Here is a 21,685-nt window from a genome sequence, read left to right as displayed (position 1 = left end):
CCTTCATATTCCAGAGTTTAGGGGTAAAATGCGAGAAATCTCCTTTAGTGGACTTGGATATGCTGGGCACTACTCACTGATCTATATAAATGACTTGATTGCTCATGACGTCATGTAAATTGAAGTCACCATATTCTATTGAATTAATAGGAAATCATCTGACTTTAATGAGTAAACATGACCTAACGAGTCAGTGTTTTTTATATTTGAATTCTATACATTCTTACCATGTAAACATCCAAAACATTTCTGATTATTATCAATGTTGAAAACAGTTGTGCTGATTAATGTGTTTGTGTAAACCATTGTAACAGTTTAAACCATTTTTTCCCCTCCAGGATTCATTGTTAAATAGACCACAAACATATGAAGGGTAGTTTACACTAATGTTCAAACATTTGGGGTCAATGATAGATTTAAAAATGAACAGAAAAAAAAGAAGAAATTCATATTTTTACTCAGCAAGGATGCATTAAATTGATCAAAAGAGAGAGTAAGGATTTCTGTTTCAAATAAATGCTGTTATTTTAACCTTTCTATTCATCAAATAATCCTGAAAAACACAAAAATATGAAGCAGCACAACTGTTTTCAACACTGATAATAATCATAAATGTTTTTTTGAGCATCAAATCGTCATATTAGAATAATTTATGAAGGATGATGTGAAGCTGTGATGCTGAAAATTCAGCTTTGATCATAGGAAGTAATTGCATTTTACAATATATTCACATAGAAAACAGTTTTTATTTATTTATATTATTTCACAATATTATTGTTTTTAATGTTTTTTGGTGAACATAAGAGAAAGAGACATAAACATTTGTACCAAGACAATTAGTGTATGTTTGACATTAGTGTATGTTTGGCGTTTTACTTACTAATCATATGGTTCATCAATAGTGCTTTAGAGATGAAGATCAGCTCCACTCCGCTCCGTTGAAGGGCATCAGCACTGAAGGATCTAAGAACACAACAAGCCATTTGTCACTGAGCCAACAATGCAATGCCAGGTTTATTGAAAGGAAAGAAGCTACAGCAGAGGTGAAATGCAGAAAAGAGAAAGAATTTAAAGAATATACAGAATATAATTTCTTAACTAGGATAACAGAATTTGTTTTTGGGTTTACTTATTCATTTAATTTTGCTCATACGGTGTAACTTCGTTTGGATGTCAAAACCTTCTTAAAATAAACAATTTAAAAAAACAAATTGAGAAATAAAATGAGGTTATTTAATGAGCTTCCTCGGCTCACCTGTGTCCTAACGTTACTTCTCCGGCAGCAGCTTTCTCCAGAAATGTTGAAGTCGTGGAGCTTTCTCTCTGTTATGGGTTATTTTGTTACTACTGAAATCACAGAACATTTTTTAATCAAAATGTGTTTAACGTTACCATTGAGCTAACGTTAGTTTCAGCCAATTTTCTTGCTCCTGAAAGTAACATCACCGATACGTTATGTTTACGTTTGTGTTAAATAAATTAGCTCACTTCCAAGTAAAACCTTTACAAAACCTCTCATCTACACATAAGAGGTGATTAAAAGCCCAAACTTTAATAAATAAAAGTTCAACCGAGTTAACATTACGTTAGCCTAGCTAGCTGCTACCTCTTCAGAAAACGGTTGAGATCCTAACGGACTTTTTCCGAAGACACTACACCATGTAAATTTTTAACAGAATCGTGTCAATTACAAGTAAGAGAAATGTCAAAAACAGTTGTGAGTATTATTCGTGTGATTTTAGAGACTAATCTCACCTGGAAAAAGCCGTGAAAAGTTTAAACAACATCGAGAGAGGGAGTTTTGTTGCTTACCAGTAGCAGTGGTCCCGCGCCGTTTCCATGGCAACTCTGCGCGCCGGCCGCTCCAGTGTTTGAAATACTCGAAAGTTCACGCGCACGGCATTGATTAAACCACGTCAAAATCATGCAGCACTTAAAATGAAAAGTTTAATATCCACTTTATTTTATTTGAAAACGTGCTTGCAGTAGCCTATTGATTATATCAAATATAATATACTGTTGATTATGTAAAATATATTTACAATATAGCTTTAGAAATGGTAAACAGTGTTGAAATAAAAGTATTGCAAAAACTCATTAAAAACTATACGTGTATATAAGTGTTAGTATATACACATGCATTATAAGCTTTATGTTCTATGCATTTTGTGTGAAAAAGGCTATTGAAGCTAAAAATGTACAGTATTTGTGACGTGGTAACATAATTCACATGTTAAAACCTATTACAACGTGCAAATATATTTCACATGAGCTCCACATTATTACCTATAACATGTTTTCCACATGTGCCACGTGTTCCATTAAGTTCACATGTGGTGACATGTTGTTCACATGTGGTCGAACATTACTGCATGTGGTGACATGTTGTTCACATGTGGTCGAACATTACTGCATGTGGTGACATGTTGTTCATATGTGGTGAAACATTGTTCACATGTGATGACATGTTGTTCATATGTGGTCACATGTGGGCATATGTGGTCACATGTGGTCACATGTGGGCACATGTGGAAAACATGTGATAACATGTGAAATTCATGTGTTTTTTCTGTAAGGGCAGACACCAACAAACATTCCTGAAAAAAAAAAACATATCTTGACTTACACTGTTTAAAAAAAAAAGGTGTCTGTAGTGGGAGTGTTGATTAAACCATGGTAAGGGAAACTAAATGATCCAATTTCCTCTGCTAAAGATTGACGAAAATGTAAGTTGCAATGTGAGATTACTTTGGTCAGTGAGATAATTGAGATGAGGTGTATAGAGATGTTAAAGCCTCTTGTACTTCAAGAGAGAATATGTTAGAATTATAAAAGAGACCAGAAAAAGGCAACTGAGCAATATAAAAATATACCCACAAAATATAGGCTACATAATTGGATGTTCTAGTAGTAGATGTTAGCCAGCAAGCTTAGCTAGTCTTAGCCTCTTAAGGCTTGTTCACGCCAATAACTATAATTCTATAGTTTTCAAAATAAATAAATAGCAGAGTCAGCACGACTACAAATAAAGATGAAGATATAGAGGAACAATATCGTTGGGATCACTTTCAGATTGTTTTCCCTACCTGTTGAACGATAACACACTGACAGACAATCAGAATCCATTCGAATGTAAGGGCTCGCGCATTTAAAATGACGGCGACATTGCGGAGAATTTAAATGGATCCACCACCATTTGACTAGTCTAACCCCTTTCAAGGATAGCCTACCTCAAACAAAATATATGGAAAACAGCGGTCATAGCTACCATTGGAATTAATGTTGAGAATTTTTTTAACAGAGATGAGATCATTATACCAGCTAGCAAACAATGTAACATTTTACATAGGTCTGGGCTATAACAGCGGTTGATCGATTAACATGGTCTTACTTCCTTTGAATTTTCATTTGTGCTGTTAATTCCACTCCACTCAACTAGACTAGACAACCTAAATTCACTGTTAGATCAGTTCGATAATAGATTCACTGGAAACATAGCATACGGAGGAGATATGCTGGTTACAGCCGTGCAAATGCAACAAGAACAGCAAAACATGTCGTGTTGTAGCCTACACACTTTGAAACCGTAGCGCGAGCTTAAACAGGTGTATCATGCAGGCAGTCTTTAGTCCAACATAAAATCTTCAACTATTACGTTTAATTTTCGTTGATCAACGTTGAGTTCGTAAACATAGGGCTATTTTAATCTAAAGTGCTTAAATAAATGTTAATTGGCATAAATAATATTTCTCAGTAGGCTAAGTGGAGAGACGCACACTGGTCACCAGAGGGCGCACTTGCTATGAAAACCCTCTCGTTCGGCTGCTTCCTAGTGATGCTGTCAATCATACAGCCTAATTTTTCCTCCCATCTCATATTTTTTTTCCATTAACATCCGTATACCATAAAAAAAAAAAACTAAATAAAAACTGGAACAAAATATCTTCTAAGTTTGTATAGGTTCCCACTGGGGTGAATGACTTTCTACAGGTCAGATGTGGCCAAAACCTTTAAAATGTGCATGTTGGATATGCACTGATATATTTCACATTATTGTGGGAAAATCAAACCATAAATATTAAATAAAAACATGAAATTGTGTTATTTGAGTCGTAATCAAGCCTACACAGAACACGAGAATGACATAATTACAAATATTGCACACTTCTGATTTCATAAAATTTAAATATATTTTATCATCTGTAAATGGAGCCTTCAAAACAAATTATAAATACACATTTTATTCTTATTAACTGTAAGCGTTTCACCCCCGTCACTGAGAGGAAAGAGGAGGGACTGAATCTCATCTTGTGCTTCATTCAGTTTGTCTCAGAGGATTCAAAATAATGTGTGCACCAAAATCATAATAATTCGCAATTGCTTTTAAACAGTCGGTCAAATCAAACGAGCGGTCGCATTTTAACTGAGCGTCAGAATGTCTCGTGAAATGGAATAAAGAAGGCCTTGCTTGAAAGTGCAGATTGAAGATACAGTACTGGGAGATGTTATAATGAATCATCTCTGACTTCTCTGATCTCTCCCATCTTCACGTGAGAGGGAGAAATGTGTTCCTATTTCTCAAGATAACTCAATTGATCAGAGCTCCTATCAAACTTTTCAATCTGTAAATATAATACATTTAGTGGGACATCTCATTTACATTAATTTCCGTCCCTGAAACTTCTCCAGTGGCAAAACCTTCCGATGAAAAGCTTAAGTGTGTGATTTAAGGAGGTGGTGTCTATGACTCACCCCAACATGAGTGAAACTAATCATGACATCACATTAACAGATCAGGTTTCCCTGGTTGACATTCACGTGAATCAGATATTGAGAGGAATTTTTCTCTTCTTATCTCTGTTTTGGCAATTTGGAATCTAAGTAAGCTGTCATACAAAGGTACAGCATATAAATACAAACACTGTATGATACATTTTTGACAGCTTACAGTTTCTTTCTAATGCATGCATGTAACTACTATTTCTGCATGCCATGCTTAGATTATTTCCATTAAAGTAGGATCAAAATAAATGTGCACATTCACTGTCTAGGTGTGTTTAACAGATAAGGTAAACTACCAACAACAAACAAGCAAGCTCACTGCTCAGTTCTCAAATATTCCCTTTGGCAGGGCTCCATTCCACTGCAGTCTGACGCAACGATAGTGAACCAAGTGAACCAAGGATACATATAGTACCTCGATATTTAGTTTATTTTTCATGTCCACACATTGAGATCAACAAATCACTGATAAACCAACATTTATGAACATAATTGTTTTATGGCTTAGAGTCAGATTTCTGTGTATGAAGTGCGAGTGGTTTTCAAACTGTGGTAAATCACACCACTGTAGAAAAAAAAAAACATTTGATATGTGCATTTTATTTGACCATGTTCTACATCTCATTTCAGGACTACAATTGCTTTGCTTGTCTAATCATTAGACCTCGAACCCTTTTACCCATACCTCAGGCCTTTAGTGACCCGGGACGTTATTCACTACCCTCCACCTCATTAATTTTTTGTAAAAGTCAGAAATCAACCTTTTTAGTATTCTTCAATTAATTATGAAATGATAAAAGACTGCCCCATTATTTTTGTGTACCCGAGGTGAATAAGTATATATTTGTATGCACAACAATAATTTAATCGTTGATGACTGAATAAAGTGCAACCTTCACCTTTATGTCACAAGGTGGCAATGTTTGATACACAATGATGAAGTGACGTTTCACTCATAGTTACCGCAGGCAGAAAACAAAAGAATAGGAAGTATCATCAGCAAAACTTTAAATGGCTCAGCGATTTACAGCAGAGCAAGTACTGAACGCAGTCAAATACTGTCACTGTTACTTGATGGTGGATCTGGTGAAGCTGTCAGCGATCCAAATATTAATTTTAAAAACGTTGAAAATGATAGTTTTGAGAATATGTTTGAGATGGCGAATATGAGCTAGATGTTGAATGTACTGGGAAATGAGCTCTGATGAGGGCAGTGATGATGGTATAAAACATTTGTTCAAATCAAACCCTTCCAAGCTCCAAAAGGCAACACAATATGCTTTATTTTATTCTTCTGTAAATGTTATTCGAATATCTGGAGAGTTTTTTTTTTTATTATTGTGACCGGTAGAGATCCAGAGATATAGATCCGGGTTGCTAATGAGCAGTATATGTAATAATGATTGGTGAAATATTCATGCATTTACAGGTTAAGGCATTGCCCACTACCTTACATTGACTGTGCACAGCAAGAATACACGATGTGATAACGCGTGTCACAGAACAGAAGGATGCAGACAGGTAAGAGTTCAAACACAGATAACAGGAATGAAGACTGGTGGTGTGATGGATGAAGAACAGATAAAGTAAGACTTAGGGTTCCACAGCACAGGTAAGTACAGGTAATCGGTCTCAAAGGGATACTTCAGGATTTGGCATTAAGCTTTGTATTAGTAGAAAACCTGTATTATTTCCAAATTACCGTGCTTTCCACCCTCATATCCCCCTGAGACGAGAGATTTATGTGTTTTTTGTCTGGAAAAAATCCTCCGATGACTCAAAAATCGTCATTTTGCGTCATCGGAGGATTTTTTGGCCAGAGGCTAAAGACTACAGCCAGTAGGGGCTGTCCCGCATATTCTCAACCCGCCCATAGAGGGTGGGATCTCACGGATCTCATGGATCTCACTCACACAGAATGTACACACAGTGTCGGCCATCTTTTTTTCAAGCTAAGCTAGTAGGCTCTTGTTCTGTGGAGAAAGCTGAGTATTAGGGGTTACCATCGACTTTTCCCCGGACATGTCCGGCCTCGAGATTGTCCAAAATGTCCGGGATTCAGCTTGCTTTCTGCAGTCGCCATTCATTATATGCACACCGTTTGTTTCAAACTGAATTCATTCCGATTGGTGAATCTGAATATAGTGTTTACATGAACGCTAAACAAGTGATCGGTTGATGTGCGTTTTAACATTGCTAAGAAAATTCCCGCTCCCCGTGAGAGATACGAGACCGGTGCGTCTCACAGGTTTCGCTCATCGGTAATCACGCCACCGGCCTCGCGCTGTTCTCTCCCGGCTCTAGCCTCGTCCTGCTCGCCACAGTAAACATGACTCGCGCCGTTCTCCCGCGGCTCTAGCCTCGTCCTGCTCGCCACAGTAAACATGACTCGCGCCGTTCTCCCGCGGCTCTAGCCTCGTCCTGCTCGCCACAGTAAACATGACTCGCGCCGTTCTCCCGCGGCCCTCAGGCTCGTCCTGCTCGCCACAGTAAACATGACTCGCGCCGTTCTCCGGCGGCCCTCAGGCTCGTCCTGCTCGCCACAGTAAACATGACTCGCGCCGTTCTCCCGCGGCCCTCAGTCTCGTCCTGCTCGCCACAGTAAACATGACTCGCGCCGTTCTCCCGCGGCCCTCAGCCTCGTCCTGCTCGCCACAGTAAACATGACTCGCGCCGTTCTCCCGCGGCCCTCAGCCTCGTCCTGCTCGCCACAGTAAACATGACTCGTGCCGTTCTCCCGCGGCCCTCAGTCTCGTCCTGCTCGCCACAGTAAACATGACTCGTGCCGTTCTCCCGCGGCCCTCAGTCTCGTCCTGCTCGCCACAGTAAACATGACTCGTGCCGTTCTCCCGCGGCCCTCAGTCTCGTCCTGCTCGCCACAGTAAACATGACTCGCGCCGTTCTCCCGCGGCCCTCAGTCTCGTCCTGCTCGCCACAGTAAACATGCGCCGTTCTCCCGCGGCCCTCAGCCTCGTCCTGCTCGCCACAGTAAAAATGACTCGCGCCGTTCTCCCGCGGCCATCAGGCTCGTCCTGCTCGCCACAGTAAACATGACTCGCGCCGTTCTCCCGCGGCCATCAGGCTCGTCCTGCTCGCCACAGTAAACATGACTCGCGCCGTTCTCCCGCGGCCCTCAGGCTCGTCCTGCTCGCCACAGTAAACATGACTCGCGCCGTTCTCCGGCGGCCCTCAGGCTCGTCCTGCTCGCCACAGTAAACATGACTCGCGCCGTTCTCCCGCGGCCCTCAGTCTCGTCCTGCTCGCCACAGTAAACATGACTCGTGTCGTTCTCCCGCCGCCCTCACTCATCCTGCTCGCCACAGTAAACATGACTCGCGCCGTTCTCCCGCGGCCCTCAGTCTCGTCCTGCTCGCCACAGTAAACATGACTTGCGCCGTTCTCCCGCGGCCCTCAGTCTCGTCCTGCTCGCCACAGTAAACATGACTCGCGCCGTTCTCCCGCGGCCCTCAGTCTCATCCTGCTCGCCACAGTAAACATGACTCACGCCGTTCTCCCGCGGCCCTCAGTCTCGTCCTGCTCGCCACAGTAAACATGACTCGCGCCGTTCTCCCGCGGCCCTCAGTCTCGTCCTGCTCGCCACAGTAAACATGACTCGCGCCGTTCTCCCGCGGCCCTCAGTCTCGTCCTGCTCGCCACAGTAAACATGACTCGCGCCGTTCTCCCGCGGCCCTCAGTCTCGTCCTGCTCGCCACAGTAAACATGACTCGCGCCGTTCTCCCGCGGCCCTCAGTCTCGTCCTGCTCGACACAGTAAACATGACTCGCGCCGTTCTCCCGCGGCCCTCAGTCTCGTCCTGCTCGACACAGTAAACATGACTCGCGCTGTTCTCCCGCGGCCCTCAGTCTCGTCCTGCTCGCCACAGTAAACATGCGCCGTTCTCCCGCGGCCCTCAGTCTCGTCCTGCTCGCCACAGTAAACATGACTCGCGCCGTTCTCCCGCGGCCCTCAGTCTCGTCCTGCTCGACACAGTAAACATGACTCGCGCCGTTCTCCCGCGGCCCTCAGTCTCGTCCTGCTCGACACAGTAAACATGACTCGCGCCGTTCTCCCGCGGCCCTCAGTCTCGTCCTGCTCGCCACAGTAAACATGCGCCGTTCTCCCGCGGCCCTCAGTCTCGTCCTGCTCGCCACAGTAAACATGACTCGCGCCGTTCTCCCGCGGCCCTCAGTCTCGTCCTGCTCGCCACAGTAAACATGACTCGCGCCGTTCTCCCACGGCCCTCAGTCTCGTCCTGCTCGCCACAGTAAACTTGACTCGCGGATTAATTGAATATTAATCCAATGACAGTAATAGCCATATTTTGGCTACTAAAACAAATGCACTAAAAAATAACGGAAACTTTCATAATTAGTTTTGTACCAATTTCTATACTTGAACAAGATAAGAACTTGATCTTTTATTTTGACGGAAACTGCATCAAGCTTTTATATCCAGGAGAGGTGATGATCACTGCCAAAACCTGCCTCTGTAGTGATCATTTTACACGGGATAGTTTTATAAACTTTTATAAATCGAAGACAACTGGGATTCACTGATAAACCACTGTTACTTGTGAATGGCTTATAAATTAAAACTATAAATGTATTAATGGGGCCGAACCGACTATAAGTGCGTGCCCACCAATGAGTGTAAGTTGCCTTGTGTGCTTATGTTATAATTATAGTAGGTAGACCGGGCTCGAACATGTATGGCTGTGTAAAACCAATTAAGCTGCTAGCATCCAGCTTTTTTCAAATATTGCCAGTGGGTGGAGTCAGGCTCTGACCAGGGGTTTACTTACACTTTAATATGCCATAAATGGTAACGATTGTTCTTTGCAGGACACCGTTTGTTACTTCCTGATATTATGTGTATAAATATTACCCCTCCACACTTGATAGATATCAGAATATAACTGTATTGCACAGGCTCTGGCTCTTCACAAAAATCTGCTAAAGGCAACTGTTTGAAAACCAAGGTGAGTTTTTGGAACAGAAACCTTCTGAATAAATGTTCTACCTGAAGTATTTTTGAGCTTTGTCTTTAAATGCATTGAGAATTGCAATGTTCAGCATATGAGTGCATGCAGATATTTAACTTCTCCTGCTTATTCATTTCAGGTTCACCATGGCAATGCTGAAAAGTTGTCTGCTTCTTTTCATTATCTTCTCCATGGGGAAAGCAGAAGGTAACCAAGACATTTAAATTGTAAAAATCTAAACATTTTGGAAATATGAAATATTCTATTGATCAATAACTCCATGATTATTAAGGAGTTTACAGTGTATAAAGTACACATATTTTCAGCACATTATCACACAAACATAAAATAAGCTACATACATTTAAAAAAAATTATTTGCAGTGACTTTTACAAGAGATGTTAATGGACTGGATGGACTGGATGGACTGGATGTTGATTTAGCCAGAAGATGCCCCGCTACATGGATAAAATTTAGACTCCGATGCTACAAGTTCTTTTCTCATCCAGCTAGATGGATCACAGCACAGGTAATGTGTTACAACAAGATTTGGTCAAACTTAATATTAGGTGTCTTTAACTACATCTTAAAAGACAGATGTAAAGATATGCATGTACACAATAAGTGCATTGTATCAAATTATTAATTTAAACTGATACAAATTATTCTCTTGTGAAGTAAATACTACTGAAAAAACAAACAGATGTAATTACGGGGAGACCGGGGACAGTTCCAACGCTTTTTGAATTTGGCTCTGTTACTCAGAGACGGTTTGGATTAGACTAACCAATTGTTTACAGAATAAACTTATATCTGTATGTTAATAGTCTAAACCATTGAAAGATTATTACAGAATCTACATTTTTCACAATTTGCATTTGAATGTAAGGAGTCAGATGTTGCAACTGACCCCGGGCCCAGGGACAGTTGCAACATTGTTTGGGGATGGTTGCAACATGTTACAAATACAATATATTACAATATATGTCAGTGTTAGCAAAATTATTATTATCAAAAATGTAAGTTATATTACAGTGTTATTTATTCATCAGCTTTGATTAGATGACAATTATAGATTTGTCTAGATGAGTAGGCCTTATATGCAGATGTCAAATATTCAAACTGATATAAAATACAGTAGGCTTTTAGTGACAGGAAGAATGGAACAATTTGTAAGGCAATTTACTGTTGCAACTGTCCCCGTTCCTGTCAGCCATGATAAAACCACATGTGCTTGTTAAATAATTGACCTTGATGCATGCTAATCATACTAGCTTTATGTAAGCTAGTATGATTAGCATGCATCAAGGTCAATTATTTAACAAGCACATGTGGTTTTATCATGGCTGACAGGAACGGGGACAGTTGCAACAGTAAATTGCCTTACAAATTGTTCAGGCAAAAATAAAATAAAAAACAAATTAAAGTCTATCTAAGAACTTAATTCAAGCATGTGCAAATTAAACCGATGATATCAATGATATACAATTAAGTAAAACCTACTCAACTTTTATAACACTGGCGTTAACATCATGCACTGGGGCATGAATAATTAATAAGGTTTATTTTTCACTGTTTACCAGCTGCATTTTCTCCATTTTATCATTGCTTTTGTTGTTAGGTTTAAAACTTGCCGTTTTGTGACATCTGGATACATTTTCCACGCAAAATAACACAGTCATACTCAAAAACGATCTATCGAATGTTACCGTCATTGTGTACCAAGTATCGAGGTATCTGTGTTCATAGTTTGTTATTTACTTAGATAAAGTATTGAATTTATACAATATTTATTGTATTATTTATTTAGATATTTCTAAGTAAAGCATACACTTTAAATGTGTGGTTTAATTCAGTGTTATTTTGTTGAGTAAAAAGTTAATTTTGTTAAATTTACTGAAGTTAGTTTAGTAGATTTTTATTTATTCTATATATGAAATTAAATAAATTTAATATTATTAAGTAATATTTACTTAATTACTTCAATTAAATGTCAAATGAATGTGAAGTTCAACAGTAAGTAGATTTTACTTGATAACAGGCAAGTTGTACAGAGCAGTAGCAGTAAAATTTACTTCACTTTACTTGTGCAAATTGTTACGAGGATTTTAACAATAGATCAATTAGAACAGACTTTGTTTGCAAATGTCTAAAATGTTGTCAGGTTTGCTTTATGCTACATAACATTTGATTTTGTATACTGACAATAAAAAAAATTGTCTCTGTTTAGAGAAACTGTCAAAGTCTTGGAGCAAACCTCGCATCGGTCCATAAAAAAAGGGAAAATGATTTCCTGCTGAGACTGTCGCCTTCTTCTACTTGGATTGGTGCTAATGATGCTGTACAAGTAAGTTCAAATGTGTGTTCTACACTCTAAGTAGGCAATCAGGTACTGACTTCAACGAGGGCGTGATAATTTGGCAGGGGGTCGAAATTTGTGTCATGTTCAGTTGCCGAAATATGCTTTGACTGACTACATAACGTCCATAAACAATCAGTGCACAGTTCTGAGAACATATTTTAATATCATACGTTTATGTTCTGTATATTTTTGAATAAAATTGTATGCAAGGCATCAGTTTCCATCAGGTGAAAAGACCGACGTGAGCCATGTGACACTAGTGTAAAAGGTGACTCACATCGCGCCCCTGTATGTTGCTTTGCATAAAATGTAAACAATATACAGCACATTAACAAATTTAAAGATCAAATTAAATGTACACAAACCTGTATTTTACAGAAGACTTAGGCGGCCTACACCATTTTGAGGTGATGCGCTCTCCTGAAGAGACCTGTGGCGAAAGCCTGCGATAAATAACACTCCCTGGTTTGTTACGTCTGACCCAAGCTCTGGGTAGCACAAGAAAACTACCCAAATACTGAAAAAATAACCCAACATTTTTTGTAAAGAGACCTATTTGTTCGTCTAAAAAAATACAAATTCAGCTTTAAACAGTAAAGGCAAACTTTCTAATGAAGATGGTTTTACTTCAAATCTGATTTTAATTTGCTTCTTCCTGAAGTCTGACAACAGTAGTGCACTCTTTTATTCCCTCTCTTCACTCTTTAGGATGGACATTGGATGTGGAGTGACGGAACTGTGTTTTTGTATTCCCACTGGTGCGCTGGAGAACCTAACAATGCTAATGGTGTCGAGAACTGTTTGGAGATGAACTTTTCCTGTAAGAATACAGGCTGATTTTTTAATACTTTCAGTTATAATTTACAATCCTACAATTTTACATCATAAAGTAACATGAAATCACTATATTTAGATTTCACAAAGTGCCTTAAATTAAATATTCCATTTCATTTTGATTCTAACACCACTATAATGATCAGAATAATTTATTTCATTATTTCACCTTACAGCTAAACGTTGCTGGAACGACATTGGCTGTTTTCACTCAAGGCCCTATATTTGTGCTAAGGACCTGCGAGACCGTCATGCTTCTCCAGTTACTGTGATGTAACCAGATTTACTAAATATTTCCGACATTATATTGTCAAAAATGTTATTCTGAAAATCAAATCTGTTCTAAACTTTAATCTCTTGTCAGTATCTTCTCTGAAACACTCCTCAAATTAATAAAAGCATTTAAAAAGCCATTTGTGCATTGTGGATAATAATGTATGTAAAAATATAAGTGTATATGGCATTAAATGATGTCATCATCAGGGGCGGGGTTTAGGCATGCTGTAATGCACACATGCTTCATCATCGGCAAAGATGTTATAAGCAAATATAGAACTCATCCAGGGCCCCTTTTTGTTTTCTGTCTTATAAAATATCGCATTATTTTGGTGTGTAAGGCCACTCAATCGAACCAATGGCGGCAGTCGATCAGCGGTGAAGGTCTCACGCGTGTAATTTTTGATTAAATGCAATACATTCTCATATGTATTTTCTCATTATTTCATCTGACTCCATGTCAAATGTTAATTTCCAGCAAGACCATTTGTTTCAATAGACCAGTGGTCAGGTCTATCTCTTCAAACAGTTTTCCAGTCTTACAGTGTGACACCTCTGCAAACCAATCAGAGATTGAGTGAACTGTTTGAACGAATCAAACTGAATCAAAAACTATTTCAGAACATTTTCTAAACCTGTCTAAATTAGATCAATAGTGATTCGCTCACTATTCTGGCATTGCTAGTTCTGATTCTGAACAGCTGATAGTAATTGAAAGTAATCTACAATATCAGAAAATGATTTATCAGCAATATTTTACTGGGGCACAGTGTGTATTTCAAAAAGGGTACAGCGACGCCCACAGATCTATATGGTGTAAGACTAAAAATACTGGTAGGCATGCATGAGACAAAAGGGCCCTGCTGTCTATTTAACATTCAACCTCCCCATTTAGCCTTTCTCCCTCTCCGAAACAACTAAGAACTCACACAAGAACATGGTTTAATGTGAATTTTTATCATTGACTTATGTTTTTGGTGTCATTTGAAATGTCTCAAAGTGAGTGGTACAGATATCTCATATCCAGATAGATAAAATAAAAGGAAATAAGGTTTATAGAAGTTTAAAGAAAACTGGTTCAGAGATAAGGCCAGCTCTCTTCTTTGCTGGGCATGAATTCATGCAGGTACAAGCTGGGTAAGACTATTTGGTGTAACCACTGTATAACCATGTTCTAGATATTTGAATTGATTGTGGAATTGATCTCTGATATCTGAAATATTAATACATTATTACAATTGTTACATGTGATTATTCTATATGATTTTGACATTGTTCATTTAATGGTTAAAAGGAATAGTCAAACATTCGCTCACTTTTAGTGAGGCACAGATATTATTAAAATCTTTCATTTATGGAGTCAGATGAAATAACAAGAAAATACATATGAATAATGTATTGCAAATTTAACCAACCAATACTTTGCATGAATGAGGACAGAACATGTGATAACCTTCCCCGTGTATTTGCCAAACCGCTATTGGACCAATATATCGGGCCTTACAATGGTATCGCACAATTTTAAAACAATGAAAATCCTTTTAATTCAGCGATCTGCATCAAAGGCAGAACATTGGTTTTGGTTTAGGCCTATTTTTAGATTAAACTAGTTTTAATAACATACTTAATTTTATTTGTAAATTGGTCGCAGTTAATTTTACACTTGCAGAGTTATTTTTCGCCAATTTATTATCTTCGAAATGTGGGTGATTTCAGTGAGCAAACATGCAGTGATCCTGCAGTTAAGCAGTGTGACACTCTCAGGGTCATATTCTTAAAGGTCATATCATTTCTATGCCAGTGTCCGGGTAATTTTAAGAATAAATGCAATGAATGACTTACAATTTATGATTTATGTTTGATAGTTTATTAGTTTATTTATTTTATTTTATAACATTTATTTTGTTTTCATCAGTATGGACGAGAAACTAAACGCTGCAAACAATATTGATTTTTTTTTCCAGTAGCATAACAGTAGCATCCATAAAACATAAAGGTAGAAATTCATAGAATGAATTTAAGTCTCATCTTTATTATACTCTCAATCATAATTAGATATAAAATCTCACCTTAAGTTTCCTTGATAGTGGTGAAGTCCAGATGCAGTGATGAGGACAGCTCAAGATCCACTCCTGCTCCAGTTCTGTAGGATGACGAGTCAGGGAACAAAACACAGGAGTGGGTGAAGAAGTGTTAAAATGAATACAACTGAATAGGTTAAATCTAATCAATAAAATTGAGGCAACAGATTACAATTCATATTATTAATTAAATTTAACAAATTAGAATTGAGTAATAATTAACCAAATGAATTACTTAAAAGTTAACCATTTAAAATGAGTAGAATTTACACATTTTTCTAAACAAAAATATCGGAAATAACAGACTGACGTCAAAGATGAATTAAGGACCCCTTTTTTTATTGCCATCATTAAAGACACCTGATATTAACTAGCAGAATCACTGAAGGAGAAAACCGTAATTGTTAAGTCACCATTATGGAGATCAGTGTGTGTTTTAGTTGGGCTCTTGACCCTTAAATCGTTAACTTTAGATGTTGTTTGGCTGCTATACGTGAGTTATAACAGCCAGATGAACAAATAGAAAAGGTGATCTGATGGTGTTGGTCATGTTTTAACATTATTTCACATTAGACCTGAATCCCTGAACTCATATAGTCATCAGGTGTCTTCAATGATGATTCATCATCTTCATTCAGGTGAAAATCTGCTCACTTACAATTACAGCACGTCTCCTCAACAACACACATTATTTTAGGAATCATTCTTGAACGGAGCAAAGGACTGAGACTGTTTACTCGCAGATTTTCTGACATGAAGTCAGATTTACAGCTCATGCGGAATACGGTATTAACTTTGATGTTGCCAAGATGACGTCATGTATATTTCATATATTTTACACGGCTGGATTATTTGGGATTTTTTATTTTATCCACAAATAAGTTATTTATAATTCAGATGAGAATAAAGTTAGTGTTGATTAAAATGAAGGAAAACAAATATATTGATCTGAAATATAGCACATTCATTTTTAAACCATTTAGGTTCAATTACCAAACATACAATCTTAATTTAATTTAAAGCAACCAATACATTTAAAATATATGATTTATATGAATATTTTGGAGAAAAAAAAAATATATAATTAAAAATAATAACAATAATATATATATATATATATATATATATATATATATATATATATATATATATATATATATATATATATATATATATATATATATATATCTATATATATATATATATATATATATATATTCTGCCCTACAAAGGATAAGAGCAGTATCAGCAAAAACTCCAAACTGAGAAAAACAGCTTTTTGTGTTTTTCTTACATCAAATATAAGCATCCAATTAAATTTAACAACAAAGGGTACAATTAGATAGATCAAAGGGAGGTGAATATTAAACGTTTCGTTTTTTAACAGTCAGGCAAACTTTGGTAGTTTTATAGGCTATACTGCACTTTGCCTTTGCATTACTGTGTATACTTACATGGCCATACAATAACATATAGCAGTAAGTGTAGCAAGTGATCATAATCACTTGCTTATATCATAAATCATAAATCACCAAAACCTTTGCACACAGCTGCAGCAGCTGCTTATAGTCGTCAAAAGTACAGTATATGTTAATTATAACCAAACTATTAAAATGATGTGGCATATTATGTAAACCCCCGTTTTCTTGTTTTTTTTTTATTGACCGTTTTCTCCATCTTCATTCTTTCTGTTAAGCTGTGACTTTCCATACCCTTTGGCATTAATCATATTTTTCAAAAAACAAACAAACAAAAAACACGCGTTATTAGATTAATATATTTTAATTGTATCACAAAAGTGCTGTTTTTTATGGCAATCACGCAATTTTAACACACGCATTGCTTTTATTTCAGTTTGGGATAGGTCTTCACATGTAATTACAAACAGTTTAAGTTTAATCATTCAGGGAATCAATATATCAATAAATGAAATATGAGCTATATACATATAAAGTATACTATAAAACCTGACTCATGCCACACAAAGGCAAACTGCAGTATCATAGTGAAACCAAAGCAGACTGCAAGGCAGACTGCAGTACGGGCAGATACTGCATTCTGCCTTGGTTTCACTCTACTTTTCTATACAATACTGCAACTACAAATGTACATTTATATAAGAAATTTATTTGGTAGCCATATGAAATTTTAACAGATTGTAGAGCAGATCCTGCAGTTTTTATTTGTGCAAAAAAAATTTTTGTGAAAAATTGAAGATACTGCTCTTAGCCTTTGTAGGGCAGTATTATTACGTCCGCTAGGGGTAAGACGCAATAATTAAAGAAGAATGAAAAGATACGACAGGCTTCCAGCAGGCCGTCAGACCAAAAGAACCAAAAGACGAAACCAAAGAATAAATTATAACAAAATTTATTGTAATTAAGAGTTATCACAAAAGTCGATAACAATAAATTAAACCACATTCATTAGTGGGGACCACTGGTCCAAAATAAATAAAGTAGGCTATAATTAATTCACAGAAACCTAAATAAAGAAATAAAAATAAAAGAGTGGTTTTTCGTCAGAGAGACCTAAGGCCCAAAATAACAAACAAAAACCCCGTTCTACCAAAATAAAACAACAACGTAATTAACCTAGCACAAAGGAAAGAAAATAAATTACAATAACGCTTCCCTCACTACACTCTTCAAAAGAAACATAAGAAAAGAATCTTTCCCCAAACAAAAGAGCAGGTCTCTCCTACATAACCACATTCTACATAAAACACACAACCAAAAGAAACATGACAGGATTATGTTTGATCTGACGGCTGGTAGGAAGTCTGCGCCATTGCGACCGACCCGAAGCCACAATAGTCTTCCCTGTCAACCGGAGGAGGAGGAGTTTTTAAACAGGACCGCCAGCTGATCGTCCAATTACCGCTGGCAGGCTGTTGTCAAATCAACGATGATCTGAAACCCAAAGGAAACAAAGCATACACAAGTCTTATATTTAATACATGAGGACAAAACATGAAGACAAATACACATAACGTAACAATATATATATATATATATATATACAAAAAGACAAGGCCGTAAACTTAAACTAGGGTTAAACTCGTCACTGTAACAGACACCAAGGCACAATCACACACACACACACACACACACACACACACACACACACACACACACACACACACACACACACACACACACACACACACACACACAGTTTAAAAGCAAAAAAATATTTATCCAACCCCATTTAAAAACAGTCTGTGAGTGCCATCTTTTGGACATTCATCATATTTCATAGATTTTCATTTCTTGTCCTCAAACAGAGCACTAATTTGTTCATATTTAAGTTATAAATTCTATTTGATTAAAATAGAAAATCAAATTTTATACAAAAAAAATATAATTCTGATGAGAATATAGTTAGTGTTGATTAAAATTGTAAGGAAAACATATATTTTGATCTAATATATGTAGCACACATATATATATATAAGGCTAATGAACAGGCTTGCGATGTCAAGATTGCAATGCTGGAATGTGTGTGTGTGTGTGTGTGTGTGTGTGTGTGTGTGTGTGTGTGTGGCGCGGGCGCGATTGAAAAGTTTACACATAAAAACATACTTCGTCATTTTGCAAAGTGTTTACTTATATTTATGTACACTCGCAATACAACATAACATTGTGTTTTTGTAAAATAAATTCATCAATACGTCCCCCAAAATGGTGCTAATTTTAAAATTAAACTAAAATGCTCACGGCTGCATGGGCATTCATTACTGTGCGCGCCCATGGTGAGGGACGAGCAGAACAGAGTGAATGTTGTTTAGTTCATTCCTACTTCCATAGGAATTAATTGAAAACTCTCGCTCTACTCCGCACCCTTATTAATGTCTTGTGCGGACGTCCGTTACTTTCGCTTTCAAGTTAGCAATTTTAAAGCCAGTAAGGGCAGTATAGCACTATGAATGATTTGGATTTTTTTTTTTTTTTTTTTTTTGACTAAACAACCATTCTGGCTGTTTTTAAACTTAAACATAATTCTTAAATTGAAAAAAAAAAAGGAATAAAATGGGTTTGGTTGTAATATTTGTATAATTTTATATAAAAACAAATGGTGTATAATGACATTTTAGAAAGATATGAGACATTTCCTGATTCTTTATTTGACATTACTTTAATCCCTCACCATAGCAAAACCGTTTGAGATATTCAATATCCGTTCACAATTTAGCATCTTTAATGTATTTTCATCAAGTTGAAAAAGTTTGGCATGAATAAAATAAACTACTTAGGAGGAGTAGCTAAAAACTCAGAGTCTGAAATCCACATTCAAACCAAAATATCTGACTTCCTGTTGGCCGTAGTTAATGACTGTAAATTAGAAAGTTGTCCGGTTCGAAGAGTACAATATACACACCGAGTTTTGTTACTGTAGATAAAACTACCCCCCCCCCCCCACTTTTGTCAAAAGCGTTTAGAAAGTAATAATAATAATAATAATAATAATAATAATACATTTTATTTGTAATGCACCTTTCTCAGACTCAAAGCGCTACAATACAGAACAAAATAAACAAACATGAGGATAAAATATAAAAGTATCAAAAAAATGCAAAAAACGAAATAATACAATTATAAATTGAAAGCTTGACTAAAAAGATGTGTCTTAAGAAGTTTCTTAAAACAATCCAGAGAATCTGCATCCCTAATAGTTGTAGGTAATGTGTTCCATAACTTTGGCGAATAAGTGTCACTCCATAAAGTGACACACTTCCTGCTGCCAGTTGGTAGCGCTATAACTTTGACTCAAAATAGTCACATCCATGTGATCGGCCTCTTACAACGAACACACTGCTGAAGTTTCATCAAGATTAGTTAATGTATGCTGAAGTTATAACACACTTCCTGTTTCACGTTTCTCGCCATAATTTCGTTTCCTCGCCACGGCCAAACCATTCGAGATATCAAAAATCCCCTGGCAATTTTTCGTCTTCAATGTCTTGACTTCACGCTGACCGAGTTTCGTGGAATTTTGATCAATTCTCTAGGAGGAGTACTTTAAATTCCATTGCATGCGAAGCGCCCCCATTGGACCGTCACCAAAGGGCCGCTCTCGATAGGCTGCTGCAGTTGCCGCAGGACAGCCAATAGGCAAGCTAAGCCGCCTTGCCTATGTCTGCAAGCTGCCGCAACGCGTTTTGCAATAATTCAAAATTAAGGATAATTTTTTGGCTTCAATATCTCGAGGAAAAGAGGTTTGCCCCTAGCGTAAGATATTACGCAGTACGAGAGAACCTCTCGTAAGAGAACTCATCCACATTTACCAGACATTTATCATGCATTAACTGAATTTAACATAAAATTTGGTGGAGAGTGCAAAGTTACATAGAGTTCATGGTAAAACCTACAATTTACAAGATGCCCTACAGGGAATGATGTTAAATCTCACATGGGAACGGCTCAGATATTTGTATTAATTTTGAACAGGGTATTTTTAAGTTTTACTCTGTGTGTGGTCAAGAAATCCCAGCTGACTTTAAACAGCCATTTTATATGTCCTAACAGCACATTCTCAATGCATTCAGATCAAAAGTCAATGATTGATATACATGAAACTGCAGAATAACAGTATACATTTAATTTTGGTTTAAATATTAGCAGCAAACAGGTGTTTTGGTGTATTGCATTCAACAGACCCAAACCACAGAAGGCCTCAGTTTTAGATCCGGAAAGAAATGTGGTTTTATCTGTTGAGAGAATGAGCAAGAGAAAGTGTCTGTACTGGATGTTTGTGGTTAATATTTATCAGTGTAGGGTATGGACCAATCAGACACACACTAATTATTCATTATATACAAAGGTTTATAAAACTCCAAAACTAACAGCCCAAATGAACGACCACAAGGACAGAAAAAGTGTCATATTACAGGGCTGATAAGGATATTTTACGACCTCCGAGTGGCCACATGCACAAGAGAAAGAGAGACAATGGGGAGACAGAAACCCTCTTTAAAACAGACTTTGCTGCATTAATCATAGACTTTGCTGCATTAATCATAGACTAACTGATCTATAAATGAACATGCATAAAACTGTGACTGTGTGACTATTATGTATGGTATGTACCCTGGTATACCACCAACTAACGATCAATGTAACCTCACCTGTATCATGCCTCCTACCTAATTAATCCTCATTTAATGACTCACAATTTGATGTACATCACCTTCTTCTAGAATGCAGTGTGGATGTGTTATAGCTATCTGAGCATTAATGAAGGTATAACCACGCTTGGGACAAAGACCATAAATCAACTAAGAGCTACTTTCCCTCTCAGACATGTCACCTTTCTTATTGGTCAGCCAACCCTTAGGGGTGGATCTTTTCCAGGCTTTATTAGAGACAG

General features: G+C 37.4%; 2 protein-coding genes across 2 annotated transcripts in view; both read left to right on the top strand.

The window, feature by feature from the left end:
• Positions 1 to 21,685, top strand: part of LOC130086911 (uncharacterized) — a 255,212-nt gene that overhangs the window by 127,276 nt on the left and 106,251 nt on the right. The gene's annotated exons all lie outside the window — the stretch shown is intronic.
• LOC130086919 (ladderlectin-like) lies at positions 9,327 to 13,343 on the top strand. Its single transcript, XM_056253150.1, has 6 exons — positions 9,327 to 9,760; positions 9,903 to 9,970; positions 10,147 to 10,292; positions 11,994 to 12,110; positions 12,834 to 12,945; positions 13,136 to 13,343. The coding sequence occupies exons 2-6, from the start codon at positions 9,910 to 9,912 to the stop codon at positions 13,234 to 13,236; spliced, it is 537 nt and encodes a 178-aa protein (XP_056109125.1). The 5' UTR covers positions 9,327 to 9,760; positions 9,903 to 9,909; the 3' UTR covers positions 13,237 to 13,343.

The sequence above is a fragment of the Rhinichthys klamathensis genome, unplaced genomic scaffold (genome assembly GCF_029890125.1).
Source record: "Rhinichthys klamathensis goyatoka isolate OS25496 unplaced genomic scaffold, OSU_Roscu_1.1 h1tg000103l_1, whole genome shotgun sequence".
NCBI lineage: Eukaryota > Metazoa > Chordata > Actinopteri > Cypriniformes > Leuciscidae > Rhinichthys > Rhinichthys klamathensis.
Note: the sequence above shows the minus strand (reverse complement) of the source record. Positions and strands in the feature narration are given on the sequence as shown.

What these genes read in the sequence shown, in the direction of transcription:
- LOC130086919 (XM_056253150.1), top strand. Translation starts at nt 9,910, where the DNA reads ATGGCAATGCTGAAAAGTTGTCTGCTTCTTTTCATTATCTTCTCCATG. An exon ending in GTGCTAATGATGCTGTACAA is followed by an intron (nt 12,111 to 12,833) that starts GTAAGTTCAAAT and finishes TTCACTCTTTAG; the next exon opens with GATGGACATTGGATGTGGAG. An exon ending in TTTGGAGATGAACTTTTCCT is followed by an intron (nt 12,946 to 13,135) that starts GTAAGAATACAG and finishes TTCACCTTACAG; the next exon opens with CTAAACGTTGCTGGAACGAC.